The sequence below is a fragment of the Anser anser genome (genome assembly GCF_964211835.1).
Source record: "Anser anser genome assembly, chromosome: 1".
NCBI lineage: Eukaryota > Metazoa > Chordata > Aves > Anseriformes > Anatidae > Anser > Anser anser.
In genome coordinates, this window is record NC_139720.1 from 142,602,049 (window position 1) to 142,627,876 (window position 25,828).

The window sequence follows — 25,828 nt, forward strand, 5'->3', positions numbered from 1 at the left end:
CCAGATGCGTGACAGTACCTGCTCAGAATCATCAGGGCCTGCCCGTCATCCTTGCTGTTACACAAGTCCACTGCGTTGGCTTCGAGTATGGCCAAGCCTAGCTGGAAGATGGCTTTGATCCCATCATAGAAAAAGCAATCGACGACATTCACAGCACTTTCCAGAGGCATGATGCTCAGAAAAAGGGTGAGGAACCACGAAAGAGAAATGGAAGCTAATGTAGTCAGATCCTTCATATGTTCAGCCAGTTCTGGAAGCTGCTCTTTTATAAGCTCTTCGAACACCGACTGGTCTACCTGAGCACCTGCAAGTCATAAAAAACAGTATTAACCAGGACCACTGCAGGCAAAATTATTCTTTAAAGTTAATGATCGCTGTCAACTATCGACTGCAAGGCTTCTTTGAAATTTAAACTGACAAGATATGCACGCACCTACAATGAAAAATCCCATTATCTTCCTGCTGTGATCTCAGCCCCAACCCTTAAGTTTGTAATCCTTACTAAACAACTTTCTGCAAGAAGACCATGTTGGTTCTGCTAAGTGCCTTTAGGGTGCAATAAAATAGTAATAGCAGCAGCTGTTGTTTTTGGCTAAAAGAGCACATAATAGTTAAGTGATAGCAAAAGCAATCTTAAAACATTTTACTGTTCAACTTGGGAACTATGCAATGACAATAAAGCAGCATATATTCCTCTCCAGTGTATGTACTCAAGCAAGCAGGCAGCAGCGCTTTCATTCCAGGTAACAAAATATAAAAGATGGCTACATATACTAAGCAAGAAGAAAAATATTTACACATATATACGTGTGCATATATATATATATTTATATACAAAAATATACACAAATATTTACACATATGTAAGTGTAAAGATACTTTTTTTTTTATAAGACAAGCTTTCTGCAATGCCCAGATAACATCTTTCCTAACCATCCCAACCAGTCTTTCCAAAGGAAGCAGATTAGGGCCCTGTTCCTTCTGTTTCCGCTATTAGATCAGGTACAGTCCTACAAGTGCCAAGTACTGAGGGACAATCACGTCCCTCGTCCTGCTGGCCACACCATTTCTGATGCTGGCCCAGATGCCATTGGCCTTCTTGGCCACCCAAGCACGGTGCTGGCTCGTGTTCAGCCGCCTGTTGACCAGCACCCCCAGGTCCTTCTCTGCCAAACAACTTTCCAGTCACTCTTCCCCAGGCCTATCCACCTGCATGGGGTTGTTGTGACCCAGGTACAGTAGGCAGCATTTAACCTTGCTGAATGCCGTAGAGCTGGATGTGGCCCATCAATCCAACCCATCCTGATCCCTCTGCAGAGCTTTCCTACTTTCAAGCAGATGCAGGAAGATATAGTTTCATATCATTCACGTAGCCTACGTCTACAAACCAGATCTGACACATCAAGAATCACACAAAATACTGAGTTGGAAGGGACCCAGAAGGATCATTGAGCCCAAATCCTGGCTCCACACAGGACCACCCAAAAACCAGACCATGTGTCTGAGAGCAGTGTCCAAAGGCTCCTTGAACTCTAGGAGCTCAGTGCCGTGACCACTGCCCTGGGCAGCCTGTCCCAGTGCCCGACCACCCTCTGGGTGCAGAACCTTTCCCTAACCCCCAGCCTGACTCTCCCCTGTCCCAGCCCCATGCCGTTCCCTCGGGTCCTGTCGCTGTCCCCAGAGAGCAGAGCTCAGCGCCTGCCCCTCCGCTCCCCTCGTGAGGGAGCTGCAGGCCGCCATGAGGCCTCCCCTCGGCCTGCTCTGCTCTGGGCTGAACAAACCAAAGGGCCTCAGCCACTCCTCATATGTCTTCCCCTCCAGACCCTTCACCGTCTTCATAGCCCTCCTTTGGACACTCTCGAACAGTTTTATATCTTTCTTATACTGTGGCACCCAAAACCGCACACAGTACTTGAGGTGAGATCTCACCAGCAGAGCAGAGCAGGACAACCACATCCCTCAGCCAGCTAGCAATGCTGCGCCTGACGCACCCCAGGTTACACACCCCAGGAGCTTTAACCAAAGATGCTACAAGTTAAAAGCGTTCCTGAATACAAAATTTCGATTATTCTATCATTCCTTTCAAGTTATTACAGGTAGTTAGTTGTTCTTTCTCATAGTCTGTATTCTATGGACTATGCTAATACTGGGAGACAACTTCATTGGCCTTGATCCTGATACATATGTATCCCTAGCTCTCCAAACTTCTGCTATCCAAAGGCAGAAAAGATCCTGGGCAAACTGTGGCAGAGAGCCAGCATCTTTTGGTTTTGAATCCAAATCATGAAAAAACAGTTCTCTGCCTTAGAACTTTTCACATTAAGCCACAAAAAGCTTCTGCCAGTCAGTGAACAAACATTTCAATACCACAAATCGAAAATAAGTACCCAGGGACATGCAAAGAGCTTTTACGAAACACATCAAGCACGCTTTGAAGGGACAGCCTCCTCACATCAGATGATCATGAATAAGAAGGATGAAGAAAACAGAAGAGAAAACAGACTGCGGTTACTCAACGGAGTGCATTTGTTTTGCTTTAACAAGCTATTTTTATATTTTTTTTAATTTTAACAATTTAATAGCCATAGCTAACAGATGAAAAAAAGCTACAGCAGGTTTTAGCAGTGTTTGAAGGAATCTAGAGACAGATAGGCAGACACATAGAAAGATCATTCCAGCCTCAGCATGGAAGAGACTGACAAAAGCAGACATTTAAAGGGAATAGGCACTGCTAACCAGATCTTTTGCAGAATATCACATTATAATTAAATGTTGACATTGTACATGAAAGTCAAGCAGGTGTATTCAAAGTTACTTTTATGCCCACCTTTTCATTAGGCTCCCAGAAACCATGATATCTGAGCAACTGAATCTCTAGTGTATTGAATCATGAAACCATAGTGAGGTAGGAAAATACCAGGGTATCCATTCAAAAAATGATGACCCAAGGTGCGAACTAAATGACTTCTCCATGACTGAAAAGGCAAATCAGAGAAATGAAGTGAGGTTTTCACTGTTTTAAAAATCATAATAGCAACATGATGACAATCTAAAAGATAAAGTGGAGTAAGATGGCCTGCTGGTTCATGGAGAGGATGGAAAAGTCTTGGTAACATAAGAAACAGGTATGTATGACTCTTGCCTCCACTCTTGACTCAAGTAAAACTTGATTCTATCTTGCAGCTATCTGCTTATAATTTCCTCCATGCACTGCAGAAGGGACAAGGACTGAGAGAATTCCTGAAGTATGAGATAATGGGTACCAATCCTGCCTGTTTGCAAGCAGTGAAATGATGAAAATGCTTGTTAAAAGGTAACAGTCACAGCTGGCAAAACCAAAGGAGGGAGATGGTCACATGATAAAAAGGTTGAGTAGGACTGAATTGCCTAAGTTTTGAAAGCAAACATTAAAAAAAAAAATAAAATGATATGGAATGTCATAAAGAAAAGGTCCAAGAAAAGATTGAGCTATGGAGGGCTGGAATAACCAAGGTCATTAATTCAGTAGCTGTTCTGCCTGTACAAATGACTGATTCACACTTGAAGAGGAAAAGCACAGTGACGGGTACCAAGGTCAGAGATTACCGAAGTTATAGAGAGATCAAAATCTGGACAACATTTTTGGCAGCATGGATAAAGATGAAAAGTTGGGTCTTGGAAGTGTTATGCAGGAAAAAACAAGACAAAGTTTAGACAAGAGCTGGTTGGAAATCAAAAAAAGAAAGTTAAATGAAATGTGAAGCCAAAAATACTAACTGAAGCAACAGGAACCAGAGGAGGCAGGGTGGGGAAGATCAGTTAGCGCTGATTTGGCCACGCTAAGGTCTAGGGTAAATCAACGCTGCAGAAATAACTACTCAACAAAGCAACCATGCTGCAAAACTGCACGGCTGCTGTTCTACTAGGGGAAGAATAGGAGGTTCTGAGCTGCCCCCTGGTCCTTTGCTCACCAGTATTTCTTTTAGGGTATGGCACTACTTGTCCTTTTGTGTGGGTGCAGAGGACAGGAAAACAGAAAGGCTGTACAACCAAGACTATCAGCCCTCACACAGCATAGTCTGTAGCCATAGTGAGTAATGGGCAAGAGAAAAAAACAAAGTTAAGTACAACTCAAGGTAGCAATATGGTCGTCCGTGTGGGACCATTCAAGTTTATCTGGGTACAAAGAATTCTACTTTACAGGCAATTGCCCAGCAAGCACTGAAGGTATCAGGAAGTCAAGACAGGCCCTAGGCTGATGATACCTAGGAATGCAGAAGGACAGATAAAGCTGTGTGGTGGTTTTTTTTTTTTCAAATCAAGAAAAGATGCACAAACATGGAAGTAAGTCATCAAGATGGCAGTTCAAAATCATGCTTGGAGGCGAGAACTAAAGTCCTGACAAGTGGGAGAATTACAGTACCTGATCCACTAGTTGAAAATGCCAATGACATTCAGAACACCACAAAGCACCCTAAGCATCCAGCTGACTTTGGAATAATTCTGCTCTAACTTACCTTATCTGCCAGTTCTGTGACACGACAGTGACTGTGCTGTGGCATAGCACCAGGAAGTATTACAAAGCCCATCCTCCAAGAAAACTATTAGAAATCTCCCCAGACATCTCCTCCTGCTCCCCAGGAAGCACCGGAGTGCCCACACCATCTCTAGCTCCCAGAATCACTACTGCCAGGACCTTCCTCCTATCCCCACCTCCTCACAAGAGACCAGATCCCTCTCTGCTACAGCAGTGGCATAACGGCAACCACTAACTAAAAAATAAGGTTAGCACTGAAGAGGGAGAAGCCATCAGACATTTCTGTAAGAGGAGGAAGTAAAGTGACTGCAAAGAACAAATGCTTTTTTCTTGTATGCCTACCTGCAATTATTGTGTCAAACAGTTCAGCCTCTCTTTCTGTGCATGAGGCAGGCAGTTGCAAGTTACATGAATATTTTCACAAGTCTTAAAAATAGCTGCGTTGCAAAGAAGCAAAAATATGCCACATTCAGTACAAGGCATGCACTGCAGAGGCACTGGGGTTATTTATTAACACTGCATCTCACGTTCAGAGATCTAATATGGCTTTGTAACACCACTCATTAGAAAGAGCCATTTTAGATGCGAGTCTATAATTACTCTAGTGGCCAGGCAATGCAGACACATCAGCTCAGAAATAGCCCAGCAGATCTCTCCTAAGCCCGTCCGAAACAAGCTAGAGTCTCTAATATCAAACACTCCTAACCAAGACACACAAGCTCATCTATTTTTACCTAACAGGCAGAAATGCTACCTCCTTCTGACCAACAGGAAGAAAATAACAAACTATAAAAGTTGAGCATATGTTTATAGTTCTTGCAGTTCAAACCTTTTGAACCAGAAATAACAGACTGGAACCACTGCCGTCTGCACAGCATGCAAGCAGATGGACCACTTTGCCCGTGGCTTCTGGACCTCAGAAGAACTGTGAGCACTTACTCGTCCCAGTGCCATGCAGCTGCCCCTTCCCAGTGCAGCATGTTAGCAAGAAGAGTGGGAGAGATATCAGCTCACCTATCACCCGGTGGTTGAAGTAGTCTGGCAGCATTCGCTCACACACAGCAACCAGCAGCCAGAAGGCTTCTTCCTCTTTGGCATACAGCAGTAACACGGAGGTCAAAATGTTCATTGACTTACGAGGGCAAAGAAGAAAATTGGGATTTATTAGCAACAGCAAAACCTACTGACAAAAGATAAATGACAGCTATTTTAAAATTAAAAAGTAGCCTAACATGATTTAAACGACTGACAAAAACAGCAAGGGAAAGGTAATAGTGAATGCATAATTGTAACCCTAGAAAGACACAAAGGCATAACAAGTTTTTCAAGCTTACGTATGCTGCTTTTCATAAGAGCAACATGAAACAACTGAGAAAATCGCAGTACTGGATTTGCCCAGATGCAAAGTAGGTAACTGACAGTGCAAGATGTTTTGGGGCTGCTTTTTCCCCTCCCTTGTTTTTGTATGTCAAAAAAAGATAGGGGATCAGGAACTTTTGTGAACTTAATCATAGTTCAGAGAGCTGCACAGAATGCAAAAATATTAATTTAGGTGACAGCTGGGTAAAGTACTTCATAATTTGTCATCAGTTTAGGAGGAAAAGTGCAGAACTTCATTAAACTTCTGTCCCAGTGTTCTACATGAATCTTGTCTATGCAGGCCAGCTCCCTTTGCACTGTCTCCAAGTATTGCGCAAGTAACTCACCTTAGAAAAAGCAGAAGCAGCAGAAACATTTTTCCCTTCTCTAACTCTAAATGCAGTTTGCAGAACGCTGAGGGAGTACTTTTGTTAGGCCAGCGTACTAATCTGCACGCTTGTTTTTCAAAGTAAACCACATTTAATACTCAAAGTTATGCATTTTCTGTGACTAAAAGACATTAATTATCAAAACCACTGTTAAATAAACTCCCAAGAGGGCAATAAAACTGAGAAAGCAGAAAGAAGGAAAAAAAAAAGGCATCATTATCCCACTAGGAGCTTTTCACCTGGCAGTATCCAATTTTGGGGTTCCTGTGCGCGTACGCAGTCAGCACCCTTCTGAGCGCCGCTATCCCCGTCTCGCTCTGGAAGGCCGGGTGTTCAGGCAGCGAGCGGTGGAGGTCGCGCTCGATCTCCTCCGTCGCCATACAACACTTGCCCATGGAGGCCTCCACTAAATGTACGTAGTAACCAGGATGGGAGGCGAGATCCGTCACAGCGTCTAAAGTAAGAGAGGAAGAGGAAGATGGATTAAGACAACTTTAAACAGCGTTGTGAGAATTGCTGCTCAAAAGGTTGCCAGAAAAATGTTTTTCCCCAAGGTCCATGAATTCAGTGAATCTCCAGACCTAAAAGAAATAACGTCCCAGCAGAATACATGTCTTGAAAACCCAAACAAATATTTGCAAAGCGTATGTGATGCAACAGAATTCAAAACACCTTAATACTGACATTGACCAGAAAAAATCCCCAGGAGAAAGTCCTACTGGGAAAGATGTGCTCAGCACCATGCACACCCTCCAAAGTGAAAAAAAAACGACAGGAAGGACTACATTTTACAAATGTTTGAACATGTCATATGCCAGATTAAGGACTAAACTCGAGATCATATTGTAGGAACTTTCTGACTCTGCCAGATCTATGGACAAAATGAGCTGTTTTCTTCCATCTTTAGTTCTATTATTCCTGCCAGCATTCAACATGAAGCAGGAGCAGAACTGCCGACTTTAAGATGTCATTATTTTGCAGTAATTTGATTTGAGTAGGCTTAAATCAATATTTATGCTACAATCTAATTGTTCCTTGAAGAAGAACATCATTTTATGAAAACATGACGTTAATTTTAAATTACACAGATGAAGCAGATGTTATTTAAATTTTTCTGCACACCATGTCATCATACCCTGAGACAAAATTCTTACCAATCTACCTAGGTACTTACTTACTCTACCTATTTCAGTACCCGATCAGCTGTCCTTTATAAGCACTGTGATAGGCCCCGTGCAAAAGACATTTAATTGCCATTGGGAGATTTCATGCCTAAACATCTTGCCATGTTCAGAATCAGATAAGGCTAGAGCCAGAGTTTCTAAGAGTGCCCACCTGAAAAGAGCAGCCAGAGTTTGCCTCTTAAGGATTCGGGGATTCCCATAGCAACAAGTTTTCTGATCTTCTCTGTGCGAAACATGCACACTGTTCTGCCATATTCTACAAAATGGTCATTCCACAGACTCTCTTTGATTTGCTCCCTAGACTGCGAACAAGAAGGTATCTTTTAAAAGAACAAATCACGTACATGTGAGAACTTGTAAACAGAAAGGTCTTACATGTTAGAAATTTTGCAAGATATTTCCATTACCAATGGACACGGAAAGCGTGCTTTATGAAGTAAAACTTTCCCTATTTTGCATATGTGATTCACCACACAGGGAAGAGCAGAACTGATCAGACAGGGAGAAAAATTATAAATATTCACCAGAAAGGAATGAAGGGATGGAGAAGAAAAAACTCCAAGCAAACTGAAAAGCAGCTATTCCCTATTTAGTGCACATGTAACTTCTCTAGCTGATATGGAGTTCACTATACTACTGTTACTTGTTTCAATGTCACCACAGTATTTTTCCTTTTTTTTTTTTAAAGAAATAAAGAAAAAACCCTCCTACAACTTTCCCCAAATTTTACATACCTTTCCAAAATCAAGGCCTGCCATTCCCGACTGATGAAAGTCTGATCTCAGTGCTTCTGCATTGAGCATGTAACTGCTCTCCTTGTCGCATTCGCTTCTGTCCTTGCTTTGCGCAGCCTCTGTGCCCGGACCCTCAGGCTCACAGTCCCCGAGCACACAGGTGGATGCGAACTCAGGAGTGTTCTGCAATGCAGGACCAAGGAGGGCAAGAAATAAGAAAAGGTTAAGAACTGCCTCCCAAACAATATTCAAGACAAGTAGCAGCCTGCCTGCTGGGTTAACCTTTGCCTGTTGCATCAAAATGTTTTACACCTTTCAGGAGGAAAGGCCTTACTTTATTTGTATTATCTCACCATTCATTTATATGCCAGAAAAAGGGTTGTTACTTTAAAACAGAAATTGTTAGAAAATTCTAAGTGTCCTTAGTAACAAGGTACCAATCTTCTACTTTGGTTAGGATTTGGAAAAAAAAAAAAAGAATCACAAATTAATTTAGGTTGGAGGTGACCATCTTTTTCAACTCCCTGCTCAAAGCAGGGCCACTCAGAGAAAGTTGCTGGAGTTCATGTCCAGTCAAGTTCAGAGCATCACCATGGAAAGGGCACCCACAGCCTCTCTGAGCAGCTTGGTCCAGCTCCGCCCACCCTAAAGGGGAAATCTTTCTTTTTTTCTAATCAAGTCCCCATTTGCTAATGGGAGACAATGACTGGGTCCCCCTTACCTTCCCTCTTCCATGCTGACCAAGCCCTGCTCCTCAACCTCGCCTCATAAAGCACGTGCTCCAGCCCCGGCCATCTTGTGGCCCTCCACTGCACTTACTCCAGTTTGCCATTTTTTTTCTTGGGGCAGTCAAAACTGGGCACAGTATTCAAGACCACCCTCATAACTGCTGAATAAAAGAGAGCAGTAGCATCCTTTGACCTGCTGTCACAACCCCAGAGACTGTCGGCCCTCTTCACTGTAAGAGGGCACTGCTGACCCTGATGCTAGGCCCGGTGTCCACCATGACACCCCGTGGCTTTGCTGACCAGCTGCTCTCTAGCCAGCCAGCCTCGGCCTCTCCTGTTGCATGGAGTTGCTCTGTCAGACTTCACGTTTGCTTTTGTTGAACTTCATGAAGTCTCTGTCAGCCCATTCCTCCAGATTGCTGAGGCCTACGTGAAGGGCAGTCCTGTCCTCCAGCATATCCACTGCTCCCCTCAGTTTGGTGCTGGCCCCAACTGCTCCCTCCACACCATTGCATTGGTCATTAAGGAAGGCATCAGACATCACCAGACCAAAACTGACCCCTGAGGAAGACCAATGGATAAACACAGTGCATTCATAACTGAAAAAAACCCACAGAAGTTCAGTACCTGCTTCTTATTCTGCAAGTTGTTACACTGTACTGGGTTGCTGGAGTTCACTTCTTTTAGCCTCTGGAGTAAGTTCTCCACCAGCGTATCCCGGTCCTTCAGCTCAATGAACTGAAAGGCAGTCTTACTCCTTATGCTAACAATGATGGGATTAGGAAGAAGACTTGTGTCCTCCATCTTCTCTATACTGATTACCTTTTCCAAAAACATGACAGAAAACACATTATGCATCACATTTACAGAAACGCCTCCGAAATTCTGCAGGTACACAATGCACAAAAATGGCATTCACTTGCATGCACGTTTTAAATGTGGTTATTCATATTGGCTTTGCTTGGTCAGACACATCCTGCCACCCAAAGTTTATGGTATCTTTACAAGCTCAAAGCAGGCAGCAAAACGTATCCCAGCTGTTTATGTTTTGATTTGCTTTGCTTTTATTTTGACTTTGCCACTCACTCAGGAGAGCAGATTGAGGGCAAAGATAGGAAATGGGAGCGATGATTAAAATCAGATTTAGAAAAGGGTCAACTTGACTTGGAGGGACTGAGCAGAACATTTACATTCACACTTTTGAAAACAGAAGAAAACAGTTGTTGTTTCTGATTACATATATAACAGTGCTCTCTTATTGTTTTCTATTTCTGTAACAGTGGAAGATAAGTTGCTACAGTTAGGATATATATCATTTGGATGTTACTCTGTTATTAGCTGAAGATGAAAGGAAAGCTTTAATTAAGAGATCATAACAGCCTTGTATCCACAGCAGATCAGGCAGGTGTTTACTGACAGCTCCCTTCTCCTCCTCTACTCCCACCATCTTCCCATGCATCCTCCCTTTGTTTAAATAAGTCTCTAATTTCATGGAAATTTGGCAGCTGATCACTACCTCCAGAATATCCCCGTTTTCCTTCTGCCCTACAGGTTTACAAAGTACACACAGGTTTACTAGAGTCTGTCTGTGGAGGGAAAGCATCAACACTTCTAAGCATTGATCCCAGTTAAGGATGCTTTCATATTGCTAGATTGGATCTGAGCTGAAGTCTCCTTCAACATCAAGTTGGATGTATGCATTTGTGGAGCTGGGAGGGGAGCACTGCTGCAGTCTTGGATGGATCAGACTCTGGCCTTGCAGTGCTCTGTCCTGCTGCATTACCTGCCCATACTTCATTTTGAGGATCACGTCAACTCCCCCATATATATTTCTAGGAACTCATGCCATAATGAGTCCCAGAACAAACTTTAAACAATCCCGTAGGCATCACATACATAAGCATCCTACTCTTTTTCATCAAATGATAGTTTGCAGATGAATCAAGTGACATGACAGTGGATGCTTAAAGCAGAAGAAGGCAGATACAGACTTGAAATTAAACAAACAAGCAACTCTACCTCTCTAAGTGGGATGATAACATTGCAGCAGCCATTTTCTTTGCTGGCAAAACAGATATAACTGTCTGAAGTATACATTCTTCCTGCCGTGTGACAGCGACTAAATGGTGTCCAGAGAGAACAGTCTACAACTTCATGCAGCTTCTCCTTCCTGGGCAATCTGAAGAAGGCCCGAAAGAATTCATTTTGTGCTCTGGCTTCAAGATCCCTTAGGAAAAAACATCAAGAGCAAATCACAGGACCCTGAAAATCAAGGCACCAAGTGCAAGGTTCTTCTTTTTATTCTCACAGAGACCAAGGGATACAGAATAAAAGCAACATGCACAGAAATCTTCACTGCCTACGTGAGCAGATCAACAAAAGAATAAGTTGGAAATAAAAAAATAATCATCATCAACACTTTTTTGTTTATCAATAGATCAAAAGCATCTGCTTGAATGACTAGAAAATGAAAGAACACAAATTGATTTAAATCAGCTGGCTTTGTTGTTATTATTATTATTACTTAGCCATACATTTTCTCTGGCTGCTGTACCACTTTCCAGCCTCAAAGAGTTACAGGTTTCAGTGCCCAGGAGATAACTAAATCTTTCATCTGATGAACACACGTTGAGCAACAGACATGAGCTTTGTGTTCCTTCTTTCCCTTCCCAGTAGCCTTACTAACATCACCCCAGGGACTGACACCTGCATTCAAAAGTGAAACATTTGCTCGATGAGTACTACCAAAGTGGTCAGTAAGAGAATAGTTAAGGATTTACATCACTGCACCATTGACTTGCAGAGGTATCAGCCTCAGAACAGTTATAAATGCAAAACAATTACAGGTTACTTAGACTCAGGAGGGAATAACAGCATCAGCTACAGCCAGTTTGGATTTGGCTTGCTTCCATTCAATTATCCACATTTATGTTGAGAGAAAGAAGAAAAGAAGTACCTTAAGCTTTCATTGCTGAATCTATGGTAACACAGACTTGGTTTGGGAGGACTTTTTACCCCTCCATTTTTCATGAGGAATTCTGCAGTAGTTCATACATTGAGCTATGCAGTTCCCTTAGAAACAGGCCATGGCTATTAGCTCAGCAACAGCAGTTCCAGAAACTTTAGGACTCAAACACTATCATTTTCTTTACAAGCAAATTTTTCCAAGCATGACTCACCTTAGGGGGAAAAAATAAAAATAAAAAAAAAAGTATATATATATAAAAAAAAGAAGTTTGACTTTGTTCCACTGCAAGAATTTAAAGCGTGGGCTGAAGTGCAGCAGGGAGTGGTACCTTGTAGCTGTAAATTCCCTCTCTGCTCCTTCCTTTGCCCTCCTCTTCTGCAAACACCCTCCCCCTACCCCATCCCTGCTGTTTAAAAGTAAGAAGTTTACACAGACGAAGCCTCTGCTTCAACAAATAAATCACTTGTGTGTTTTATTTCGGTTTCATCTGCAAAGAAAGCTAAAGCTGTGTGAAAGAGGGAGAAAGGCGATCGAGAACAAACTCAGAAAGGAGAGGGGCGGATCTGTCTGTGTGACCAACAGAAAAGACACACCACTTGACCAGCGTTCGGGTGTCGTTTCCTTCTGAAGCATTATCTTCCTTCATAAGATTATCCAAGGAAAACAGACAAATAGCCTCCTGTTTTTCACAAAGAACAAAGAGAAACACTCTTTGTGAAGGAAGACAAAAAGGCTGCTCCAAAGTTAAAATTCCACAGCAAAAGAAACTCTGATAAGTGCCTGCAGAGATCTGCTATTGTGACAAACCTAGATCAGGATATGCCTCCTAGTTAACTCAGCACAAAAATATTTTCCATTCCTGCACAGCACAGATGAATGCTACTGATAGCATCTGCAGTCAGGTCTGCGTGGAGCTGTTCTCTCCTGCTATTGTGCTGGGAAGGTGAGACCCTACCAGAACGTACACGGTTGTTGCAATTTCCATACCTTCATGCTAAAAGATGCCTTATACACAAGGATGGAAGCTCCATTGAGACAGAGATTGTCTGTTACTTAGGAGTTGACTCTAATGCTCCAAAATCTGCAGCTTCTGTCCAATTCTGAGTGTTTAAAATTTTGCTGCATCTCTTGAGGCTGCAGGCTCCTTTCAGACAAGATCATCCCTAGCTACAGGTTTTTAAACTGAAGCATGACACTTTCCATATTTGAAACCAAGTAAATTCATCAAGCAACTTTCACCAGGGCACAGCATTCAACCCCACCTGCCCCAAATCACCTAATGGGGGAAGACTGCCAAGCCCAGCACCCCCAGCATTGCCTGTCCCCCATGCCTCATGACACAGGGTCACTTCAGAGACCTCACTTTATTCATGGCTGCCCCTGAGAAAAGTGCTGAAAGAGGGGCCAGCCTGCTGCAGGTTGTGTCCCCAGAAAGAAAAATGGTAGTTGAGGAATGAAATAGTGTCAGCACTTACTGCTGTGGGCTCAGATTAAAGGTTTTATTGGAAAGTGGCACACAATGACAACATTTCCTGTTAGGCAGACAAATTCTAGGGGTTATCGTAATCGGTTGCCTTCAGAAATAGACAAACAACATTAGGGCTGGTTAAAAAAAAAAACCAAAAAAAAAAAAACCAAAAAAAACCCACTAACAACATTTGTTCCTAAAACAAGACAGCCAATTGTTTAAATACGATACAGCAAATTCAGCCCATGTCCCATGTCACCAGGTCCCACAACTTCCATTTTGAGTTTCACAACACCTGCAGCACTGAACAGAAACACAACTTTTCTACCTGCTGCCCAGCCTATCTGAAATTTTGTTTCCAGCTTCACAATTTTCAAGGTGGTTTGGCTTTTAAGCAAATGCAGTGTACTCAGCTGTACCTAAGAAAAGAACGAAAGCCATCCTCATGTAAAAATATGTTGATCAAATGTTTATACATGCATCAGAAGGACAAAAGGCTAAAGGATGCAATCGCTTTGTTCCCTGCTTTTCAGAAAAAATCAGCAGTTCTCTCCGAATGCAGTTCCTGACTTGCACACTGTGGGGTTCTCGCACGGCCTCCGCCTCCGGCACTTCAAAGGGACTGCAAGTCTGAACTGCGATAACTCCTCGTGTGTGACCCTTCCAAGTTGCCTTCCAAGAGTTTTAAATGAAAGGAAATAACACACAAAACTAACAAAATGCCCAAAACTATCAGGACACTTGAAATGATGTCCTTGCTGTCGCATGCTTTTTTTTCTCTCTGCTTTCAATCCAACAGAAGTCAACTTGGCAGGATTCTAGCCCTGCTGAGTCACTCGGTGCCTGTTGCCAGATGAAGAATTATATGGCATAAAGTTGAGCAACAGAAACGAGGAAAAAAAAAAAATCTGAACAAACTAGTTGACCTCCTGCTTTTAGAGAATGATTGCTGCCCTGCTCTCGCTATTCAGACTGCAGAAAACTCTTGTGATTTTGAAGGCAACACAACCAGTGATACGCATCTTGTTTATTGGAAAACCCACTTAATTCGTGTGGCAAGAAAGGCTTCTCACAAGCAAGGTAGGAAAAGTCATCTGACAAATGCCAACGTGGACTTGTCAGGACAAATGTTAAACCAATGTAATTCCCTGGTGGAGCAGGAACACTGGACTTGTAAATGGAGATGCAACAGATGTTCATGCTTTATGAAACTCTTGATATTTCCTCACACAGGAACTAATAAAACTAGATTGTAGTGAAAAGCTGTTGTACCAAGCCAGTTGAAAAAGAGTACCCAAAAAGCAGCCCTCAAATGCTCACTGTTAAAGTGGAAGGCTGTATGGAGAGGACCTCCTTGGGAGTCTGTCCTGGATTGGCTTCTGTTCAGGATTTTCATTAGCAACTCGTACGATGGAGCAAAGATCACTGTTATTACACCTGCACGTGACATGAGCCTGACAGAGACAAATGAGCAAAAGAACAGGATCAGAATTCAGGCTGGTGCTCATAAACTGAAGGGATGGTGAAGAAAAAAAAAAAAGCAATATAAGTATTTTCAGCTGTAGATGTACACTGCACAAACACAGCCTGGGAACCAACTCCACCAGCAGCCATTCTGGAAAGAAAAAAAATCGACAGAGGAGTTACAAGGAATCATTAACTGAACATGAGCCAGCAGCCTCATGCTGCTGAGAGGAAGAGGACCGCTGCACCAGGCTGCACAGGGAAGTGTTTGGCTCCTGAGAGGCAGCGGGGCAGTCCTGGGGCTACAGCAGGGACAGGGGGCACTCCTGTATCCTGCCATTGCATGCCTGAAGCCCTACAGGATTCATGGCAAATGTCCAGAGAAGAGGGACCAGAAGGGCTAAAGACAGGATGGGTGACAAACATCGGGATAAACTAGAGCAGTGCAGCTTAAAGAAGAAAAGCAAAAGGAGATGCATAACCAATCTCCAAATGCGCAAATGGTTGCTCTAAAGAGAGAAAATCTAATCTCTTCCACAGTACTGGATAGGACAAGAAGCAATGGACTCAGAAACCCACAAGAAAGATCCAAGTTAGACTTCAGGAAAGCTTTTACGATGGTATAGCAGTGAAATACTGCTACGGGTTCTGGCATTTATGTTTCTGGAAATCCTTAGAAACAGGTTAGGCAAACATCTGTCAGGAATGACATGCAAAGATAATCCAAACTCTGCCTTTGCCAAGCTGATGGAATAAAATAAGGTTCTTCCTCAACACATCTTCCGTGTTCCTCAAGGTTTACAGTGTTCACAGAATTAATGTAGACTGAAGTGATATTCATGATTCAAGATACTTCAAACAGTTTCTGTTCAGCTTAGATCAGTATTAAAATCCTTCTTTGCTTTCATATAAAGCAAAGCCATCCTTACTGGCAATTCAGTGTCAGACGTTAAGAAAAGAAACCAAGCTGGTTAGAGCCTGGAAAAAGGTATTATACTTTTGAAACCTTACTGACACCAGCATTAAGCTTTTAAATCTTGTGTTCTGCTCTGGCCAATTTCCTCTTTACATCTGAGGAATGCAATGAATATTCTTATGTCCTGAAAGAGATGGAAATAAGAAGTACAAGAAAAGTATAGCAGAGTTTTTAGCGACCTTCTTATTAGAAAGGAAAAATAGTTACTTCATATTCCCATAAAACTGCATGGCATGTTTGAATATGTCTGCAAGAAATGGCATATATAGTTATCAAACACCTTTACTTCATTTCCTATGGCAATTAATTTAATTGCCATTAATCCCTATGTAATCCATTGTTCCAAGCCTTATTCTTTCATCAAGCTGCATGGAAACTTGTATGTTAACTTCTTTGACTGTGGCCATGATAGGATTTGTGTCACAGACTGCTGGCCTGATCTGCCAGCCTCTCGGAGCCTCGTCCTTGCACTGCTCAGCAGGATGACCCCCGGGGAGAGCAGCAGCTCTGTTTTTCAGAATGTATAATATACAGTCCATAATGACATTAAAAATGTATTTTTAAAATGAAGATACTGGGATGAGCCTCTTGCAAAAGAAACCCTAGCACCCTAGCAAACAAAAGAAATCTAAAGTAACTTCATTAATGTGACACAGCTGGAATAATTTTAATGATGTGTGCATTACTGCTTTCATTTTAATACACTACTATGTGCTTCCTAATCACGCACAAGAATTAGCAAAGATAATTATTAGGGAAAATGTCAAGTGGAAAATAATTGTTCTTGTAGTACTACAATGGTTTCAGAAAAAAAGAAAAACCTCACACACAAAAAAACCCTCCCCCCCAAAAAAAATGTTAGTATTAAAAACCAGTTTATCTACTATTCAAACTACAGTCTTGCTTAATCACATCACATCAAAGTAGTTGCTGAAGTGTGACAAAGGGCACCAGAAACAACAGCTTATCCAGCCACTACCTCTCTAATTCCTACAGAGGAAATGGGATTTCAACATCTTCCACGTTCTCCTTTCTGTTACCTTTAGTTACAGCACATCAGCGTGGTTAAGAAAAATTGCCCTGCCATTCTCCAGCAATCACATTTTCACCCTCTCTTTTCCTCTTCCCCATGCCTCTCCTCTTTTTTTTTTTTTTTCCTTTTAAGTTGGAAGGAAAGAGACAAACCTGTTTGAATAAATGTGTGGGATGGTTTCTGTTGCTTGTTTGCTAATAGACACACTACTTTCCAAAAATCCCACAAGGCACTTACAGGTTGATTCCCTGAGAGCCCCTATATTATTGCAGTTATACTTTTCATTGTAATTGTAACTTTAGGTTGGTGTTGGGTTGGGTTGGTTTGGTTTGGTTGTTTTTCCATTCAGTTAATATATTTGATTCAAAGACTTTTTTGGGAAGAGACAGCAATGAGTTAAAATCAGTAGATGCTGAAAGCATCTCCCCCAGATTGTTACATCTATTTTGGATTTACTTTCCTTCTTTCATGGTTCTAACTTTTCAGCCCAAAAGCAGGAAGGTGTTGTAAAGCATGGAAGTGGGCTTCAATACAACCTATTACTCAAAGTCATATCAGACATTACTCAAAGAACATAAACTGCATTTCTCTGGCCAAAAGCCTGCGATGCTAACAATATCCAGTTACACATACATGGTGAAAAACAATGGCAGCCCTTGTGTTTTAAAGGAGTCCTAGCTATGAAAAAAGCCTGTGAGGAAGTTCATGGCTGCTCACCATTGTATCAGTCTAACAAATACCTCGAGTGATGGTGTGTCATGGATGAAACACTGCTGTCAGTCATTTTCCTAACAGTGTGTACGTATGAAGTTACAGGGAAAGTAAGTCTGATTGCTTTAAAAGCCTTTATGAACCTCTGCAGAACTGTTTAGCTGAGACGTACGTGCAACACCACTGCAAAAATGCCCCTCAGAAACAACATAATGGCTACTGGACATGTGTCTGTTTGTTGGAAATGTCACCATGCATTCCTTAAGTTTTGCCCTGGAAGGAACACCTGGTTAATTCCCTGCACACCTCTGGCAGGATAGGAAGGAAGAGCAGGAAATGGTATGAGTCAGGAGTGGATAAGCACTCCAGACACACTCCATTCAGAAAACATGTATTTTAGACTGGTGTGTTAACACTGGTGCCCCAGGCAAATTCCAACTTTGGATATTACATTCTGCCCACCTAAAATTCCTCCCTGCAGTTTCCTTTCACAAAAATACACAACCCTCTGTCTTGTGCTACTGCCAGGGAAACAGTTACTAACCTTCTCCCTGAGCACCCAGTGCATTTCTCCAGTGGGAGGGGAATGCAGAGATGCATTTCAGGGATGCGTCGGGTAGAGCTGGCATCAGCACATTACTCTGTTGCAACAGCCTGGGTCTTTCTGGGTCCTACAACTGCTTGCTAAATCAGCTATGGCAATCCTAGTAGGATTAGTCCTAGCAGGATGTCCTAGCAGGACATTCCACGTATCAGGTATCATCAAAAGCAATAATTTTACAATTACTATCCCTTCGACAAGAAATAGTACTTTTAAACCAAATAAAAACTACAGTGATTTTAAAGGAAGAAAATAAAAACGGGGGAAAAAAACGTATTTTGCACACAAAATTTTGTGATATCCCACAGTATGTTATAAAATCTGTTTTGTTTTTTTTTTTCCCCAATCAGGTAAGTCTTTAAAGCTTTACCCAGCTAGCAACGCAATCCACAAAACCCATTACTGAACCTCTGCTCACAGAACAAAGAACAGTTTTGCTTTTTACCTCTTGGTAATCTGAGTAGGATCCTGTAGGCCTGGATCCAGCTCAAAGATCTCGTTATCCAGCAGCCTTCGGAGTGTTACATCTGCCAGCTGCTCCATGATCCGGAATGCCTCAGCTATGTTGAGGAACGTGGAGAAATCGCGTTCTTTGTTCGGTGTGGTGACGCGGACGGTGTCAGTCATGAAGACGTTGGAGGTTCTTTCCAGCTTCTGGACCTCAACCCAAGGAATGATAAGTTTCACTGCCATTGCAGGAAGACCAAAAGTGTGTTAGAAATTCTGTTTAAATTGACCGTATTTGGGAAATACACAGATTAAGAATGAAATGCAAACAACACAAGAGGAGAGAATCATCTTTAAAGCCCAAGGAAAAGATGAAACACCTGCTATTACTCTATATTCATTTGCCTTCATCCCAAAAGACTGCCTTGCTGAGAATCAATCCCCCCCTCAAAATTTCACCTATATTCACAAGAAATGCTAGACTGAGGAGGTCTGTCTCTGTTGAACATCTGCTGTAAGCTTTTGCTCTAAACTTCTTAACAAGTCACTTCTGCAGCTTTCTTCTTTGCTACCAGGTGAAACAGTGGATTTCAGGACTAGGAAGAAAATAGGGAAAGGGTCTGTAATCTTCCAGAAGCGATGTTTTAGGCAGGTGGCAAGCCTATTCCAATTACATGGACGGTATTTTAAATTTAAAATAAAGGTAACTTCCTTACAAAAGGAAGTTTTTGCAGGGTTCTTATAGTTGTTTTTTATAGTTTTGTGGGGTTTTTTTAAGTTTTTATAGGGTTTAAGACTACTATAAAGAGGTCATCAAAGAAAACCACATAGGCATTGGGATCTTCCCGTTCTGATCACTTTTTACTTAAAAGGTGCATGGGCAGGCTTTGCCCTAAACTTTAAATGTAGTCAGAGTTGTTTATGGAAAAGAAAAAGTATAGGACACTGTTCTCTAGACTTAAACACTCCAGCAAATCAGATAGACACAGACAACTTATTTTACATATCCACTAAAAGACGTGACCTTCCTATGTGTCCTATGAATCTCTGGACAGAAATTACGCTGGAAAAGACTTAAAAAGACTTAGATTAAATTTATACTTGACTGTTGGACGCTTCCCAGTATTCTCTGTGCCAATAAACTTCAAGACTAAACTCCCTAACATCCCTGGCTGGTCTCCTGATGCCAATAAAGTTAATAAAAAGACAGTAATAACAAGCATTGTCATCCGTATATGACACTTATCCGTGATCATTAATTTTACAAGCAGCTACCCTCAGCAAGTTTTTCTGTATTACAAGAACCACAGCTGTCAAGATTATTTGCAGGTTAAATTTCTTCTTTCTTAAATAAAGCACAGCTGCGTCAACACACACAAACTGTTGTGAATGGTCACAGAGCCATCTGTATCGGCACAGCCAAGGGAAGAAAGATTAACCAGCCCTGTAGCAATAGCGCTATTGTTCAAGCAGGTCAAAAATGTATAGCCTGCGCAGTGTTTGTCATAGAAACAGCACAGCACGCTGGAATGGGCCCGACTTCTGACAAAAGGTACAAAGTCTTCCACGTTTAAAAAAAAAACACAGAAGTTTAATGAAAAAAAAAATGTAAAGAAACCCTGGCACGTCCTTGCAAGAAATCTGACATTCTAATCCACCCAAGTTCTGCAAATACTTCGAAGCTTAGATAAAAGGGGACTTGTCCTGAAAATATGTTCCATGTAGTCTATGCTCACATAAATTTTATGACAAGCTGAAAACAGGTTCCAGCATTGCATTCCAGGTCATTTCAACATAAAATAAAAACAAGGAGAAGGCAACAGACTTGCCAGAAGCAGGAGACTTAACACTTTGCCTATAAAGAGATTTCAGGCTACAATTTGGGGGAATTTTTATAGGAACTATAGGAACTATTTTATAGGAACTATAAAGGAACTATTTTTATTGAAACTCTCATATTGTGGTGTGTTTTTTTTCCCCAAAAAGAAAGGGAAAGAACACAATACATGTGATTTATTAGCAATATTCTCTAAACCACGTTTAGCCAGATTTAATTTGTGATTACTACCTGAAAACAAGAAAGATAATAAATCATTTGTTCTACATACGATCAGTAGCAGCTTCTCAAATAGCAGTAAACAGAACTACAGTAAATCTGGAGTATTCGATGTAATACAAGCATTTCATAAATGTAACAAAATACTGGGTTTCAAACAGAAGCGATCATCTTTATCAGAAGCAGGGAGCTGGGAAGCATCTCAACATGTAATGCTTCCCAGCAAGCTATGGAATTTTTTTGGATTTCACATTTCCATGAAAACGCATGGAACACAAAGGCAATGCCACTGACTGTAACACTGAATGAACAGCTTTTTTTCCATGTTCAAAGTAAAAAGGTGCAAACATGTAGTTGTTTGGGCTTTCATTTGTGTTTTCATAATGAATTATTATTGAAAGGGATGAGAAGCAATTTCACCTTCCATAACAGAGTGTGATGCTTTACTTCCAGTATCATTTAATGATCTGTGATATTGCATAAACAAAACTTCTGGAACAGTATGAAGGATTTTTCTCCCTACTTCCTCCTTCCCCCATTATCTATCACTAATAAGCATTATTTTTGCTTCGTGTGCTTTGGCAGACTGGCTATCTCCGGTTTAATGAGAAAAAGCCTGCAATGATAACAAGGAGAAACAACTCACAAAGGATATTATTTGATACTAAACAGAAAACAAGGAGATTAAAAGAGAACTCAGATATCTAGTACGTATCAAGAAACTCCACTACAGTCTTGCAAAAAAAAAGATAAAGCTCAACTTCTGTATTTATAAGGAATAACAAGCTTATCAGTATTTTAAATCTAACTCTGCCACCTTTTGCAGATATGACAAAATAACTGGCCCGAAATAAAATAGGAAGAAAGAACCTCTAACTCTAGACATGTCCTTGTATGTTTTAAGTCCTAGAAACTGCCAGTTACTATCTTTCTTACATTTACATTAGTGCACTTCATTTTTAAATCTCATTTTGTCTAGCCAGCCCTATTTTAAACCTGGCCAGTAAATGGCAATGTTTTCCTAACTGCTATAACTGATTTATAAATTCTTGCTACATTCACAGTAATATAGGTTTATATTACCGTCCTCACTGAAGCTGCGGCAGGATGAAGAGGACTCAGAACAGCACCAGTGTCACTGCTGTGCTTCCTGTTCTATTTTCAGTCCCGCAGCTAGCCTCACACATTTCTAGCACCACGCTCTCTTTCCCAGCTAGCGCTTCCTTTTCTGCCTTGCAGTCCGTCTCTGCGCTCACGGTGGCGGTGCTGACAGCGGCTGCTGGTGTGTTCCCATCAATGTGGGAGGGACAGTTCCTGACTGACTGTTTTCGGCACTAAAACTAGCTGTTGGAGAAGATGTAGGAGGGCTGGTACATTTTAAGTCTGCTTCACGTGAAAAGAAAAAGAACTGAAGAGCAACTGTGTCTGCATGTTCTTGTATTCTCATTTTTATTACTGGATTAATGCTAAAATGTAAACATAGAGGATGAAGTGAAAACCAAATTAAACAAGATCTTTCATCTCAACAATGAAAATCTCAGAAACGAAACTTCAGAGCAGAATTATACTTCTCATAAAAATCCTAACTCTTTTTGCATTTAAAACCAGTTATGTTTATCTCTCTCCATAGTGTTAGATTTCTTACATATTTACACTTACGTTCTTTGCCCAGGAAGAAGGAATAAAAACAGAGATGATTGATACTCAAATAAAGCCAGCCTTGCCGAGGAACTTTTCCTTTCCAACAGCAGCAGGAATAATAGGTGATCAGTTTCTCTGCTTCAGGAAAATTAAATCTGGACTCAAATTTCACCAGGGCTTCTCGGAACTTTTCAGGGTCTTCCTCCTGCTCAGCAAGCTTACTGCTCGTTTCCTCTGCAATCAGAGCCTGATTCAATAACAAGATAACATATGATAAATCTACAGTGTTCACATTCAAGCAAGTTACTACAAGCTACTCATTCAAATTTTAATAACACAGCTCTTTCTGAAAAATAATTTCCAGCCGATTTGCAAATTTCACAAATGGATACATTTCTGCAGTGGTTGCATCTCATACATTTTGAATGCGTCCAAATCAAGAGTTTTAGGATTTTGTTTTATTTTGTTTCATTTTGGGGGAGTTTGTTGTTTTGCTGTTTTACTTTTTCAGTCTATCTGGCAAAACCACATATTTACAGTTTCATTACAACTTATCATTGCTGTTTTTTGCTGTATTCAGAGAAAAGATACAGGACCATTTTTGTATGCTGACCAGCAGTATTTTGCTATGAAGAAGCAATGCAGTAAGACGTCAGTAACTTGTAACATGCTCTGAACCATTAAAAATGACTTCAAGACCATCTCCGTGGATATTATAACTATGTGATTAGAATTTTAATAGCAGTATTATAACAAAAGAGTTAGGCACAGGACAGAGGACAGAGTCCAAAACCTGGGCTTAACATTAAGTAATGAAACCTGAAGAATTTTAAATATCCGCTGTGCTAGGTAATCAGCTGCCACAGCTCTATTGAGAGAGATTAATTTTATTCAAGCCTGTCAGTGCACTTAGACACATGTTCTGTGCCAAGAGCAAGCCGCTGCACCACAAGCAGAAGCAGGCACAGCAAGTTTAACCTTTCAGCAAGGTGCAGCATGCCAAAATTGTTTTTTAAGACAGCAGGATAAAAACTAAGATTTGCACAGCGATGCTTTCTCTCTCCTCCCCAACTTCAGAACCCACTGAGATCATAGCAGCAGGGTTGAAATTTGCCAGAAACATTTATGTTCCCGTATATTTTCTGGACCAAAACAGTGGGTATAAGAGTGGAGAGCATCTCACTGAATGAAACTCTTACCAAGGAGAAGCCTGCAGCAGGACCTGACTTAGAGCAGTCCCCAGGAGACTTGCATCACTGCCAGCCATTGACAAGTTCCTCTTGGATCATGTGTTTTCTTAGAAGCAGAACACTGGAGGCCACGCTTTCTAAGTTTTACTGCATGTGCTGTTATTATTTTAAGCCTTGTCTTCATCACCCAATTCCCCTAAAATTTTTAAATTCTACCTTTACTCTTCTAAAAAGATGCGCACTCAGGCACTAAGCAGCTAGCCAGCAGCCTCGGCGCAGTCCCCATCCACAACACCAACACCCTGTGAAGCCCGTAACAATTTCTGTGCCAAACCCTTGGGAAGAGAGTCCGAGAGGAGAGTGGCACAGCAGCCTCCCAGCTCCAGCTTGCTGGGCAGAGGCCACCTCTGCATGAGGGACCAGCTGTCCCTGTGCAGTGGGGACAACCTCACCATTCACGAATGGTTCAGACACTTTGGCTAACAATGTTCTGAAGAGGTGAAGGAGCTGAAAGTGGATGCTGAAGAAAGCTCACCTGCACACCACAGCCTCTTACAGGGAAGAGAAGAGCAGTGAAGCTGTAAAGGGACGGGGAGTGATAAAGTCTAAACTAGACAGTTCAGTTTTGAGATCATGCAGCTTCCAAGGAAATGTGAGTGGAGATGCAAGGATGCCGGCCACATCAGGTCCAAGTGTCATGCAGAAAAACAAGTTATAACCTATCTCTAACCACTGCACAGAAACTGGCCATACATCTGGTATCCTTTTGACTGCATGACAGAAAAGGTATTTTTCACCCCACATCAGATCAAGATGAACTGGGTTTACAAGTCACATCGTGGGTGAGGTGCCTGCTCAAATGGGAGGTCCTCCTGCTCCCCGTGGAGGCACAGCTGGCACTGTGATGCCAATGGTAAGAGTTGGCCAAAAGAAGATTTAAGAGTCCTTGCTCTACAAGAAGCTGCTGCCTCTATAGTCACTGTATGAAAATGCAGTGGTATAAACACTTCCCTGCTTTATACAAGTCTGCCTGGAAACAAATCAGTGAGATCATTGATAAAAATCAAACGTGAAAGAGAAAAGTAGGGGCTTTTGATGATTAATTGGATTCGGGATGAACATAGTAGCTAGGTCAGCACACAAAAAATAACAATATTCAGATGGACAAAAGCAAAGATGAATGACAATAACTTCCTGACATTATTTCTAAAACACCACAAGTAGTTGGGCAAAAGCTAGGCAGTTTCCTTACCTTTACTTTCCCTTTGACAAAACTAACAATATCTTCTTTATTGTCAAAAACAGACAAAGTATGGAGCAAGTTTTGTTCCAGCCATTCCCAGTGCTGATTTATCTCCTCTGCAGTGGCACCTAGAAAGGTTAAAAGTAACGCATTAAAACTCATCCTATAAAATAAAATCAAAAGGAAGAAAAAAAAAAGTAAAAAAATGTACTATTTTGTAAGAGAACATGAGAAACTGAACTTTCAACCTCAAAACTCTTAGTAGCAAACAGGTCAAAAAGGTCTAATTTGTAACAGTATAGCCAGGGAAAAACAGAAACCTTATTGTTTTAGGAATTTAGTTCTAGTGCTTTTTAGTTTTATCTTCTCAAACATTCTCAGCCAGCAAACGCTGCATTAAAAGTCAAAGCAGAAAAACCAGCAAAACCTCTTACTGTTAGAATACAGCTTATTTTGACATGGCATTCCTCAAGCAGCCACCGTAAACTGCTGCTTTATGTATTGTTCCCGAAAGTCCCTGATCTTCCTTTCTCCCTCCCTTTGTATGGACATACACACACACAGCTGCCACACATGCATGGACACATGACATAGTCATAATTTGCATCCTATCTGAAAAGTTTCCTATAATAATTAAACATCTAAAAATAAAGGAGTTTGGGTCAAGAACACCTAGAACGTCTGCAAGAGCACAATTTTACAGTTTTGGGGAGAAAAACAGTGAAGAGAAAATCTCTGAAAAATAGAGATTTTCCAATTTCATGTGTTCACCCTAAGTCCAGAAACACTATTTCAGTCATTGCCTATTTACTTTGGTTGCTTCTGCTTGAACCTGAACTGCTGCTGCATCTCATTATGACAGAAAAGTTAGCGCAAGAGAGGCAACACCGAGGACAATTAAGGGAAAATCTGAGCACCCTAGCTCTTACCGGTCAGTGGTTAAATATTATATGGGAAAAAAAAAAGTAAAGGCAGCCAAAGTTGTTTTTTCTTATGTCTTACTAGTGGAAGAAAGGAGAAAATTAGTTTGACGTAAGAGGCATAAAAAATACAGAGGAATATAATTATAAAATGAATCTCAGATAGAAGGCCTATTATCTTGAAATTTGATTTGTGTGTA

At 41.4% G+C, this 25,828-nt stretch overlaps 1 protein-coding gene across 4 annotated transcripts in view; it reads right to left on the minus strand.

The window, feature by feature from the left end:
- TBC1D8 (TBC1 domain family member 8) overlaps positions 1-25,828 on the minus strand; it is a 48,535-nt gene that overhangs the window by 7,727 nt on the left and 14,980 nt on the right. For 2 of the 4 annotated variants that reach the window (XM_083820582.1, XM_083820580.1), the window contains exons 3-12: positions 24,718-24,836; positions 22,294-22,522; positions 18,577-18,817; positions 10,930-11,137; positions 9,538-9,732; positions 8,183-8,365; positions 7,600-7,750; positions 6,504-6,718; positions 5,531-5,648; positions 19-304 (exon numbers count right to left, since the gene is read on the minus strand). In XM_083820582.1, the coding sequence (XP_083676708.1) occupies positions 19-304; positions 5,531-5,648; positions 6,504-6,718; positions 7,600-7,750; positions 8,183-8,365; positions 9,538-9,732; positions 10,930-11,137; positions 18,577-18,817; positions 22,294-22,522; positions 24,718-24,836 (1,945 nt within the window). Of the gene's footprint in view, positions 1-18; positions 305-5,530; positions 5,649-6,503; positions 6,719-7,599; positions 7,769-8,182; positions 8,366-9,537; positions 9,733-10,929; positions 11,138-18,576; positions 18,818-22,293; positions 22,523-24,717; positions 24,837-25,828 lie in introns of all 4 variants that reach the window. The other 2 variants (XM_083820581.1, XM_083820579.1) reach the window with 1 other exon arrangement.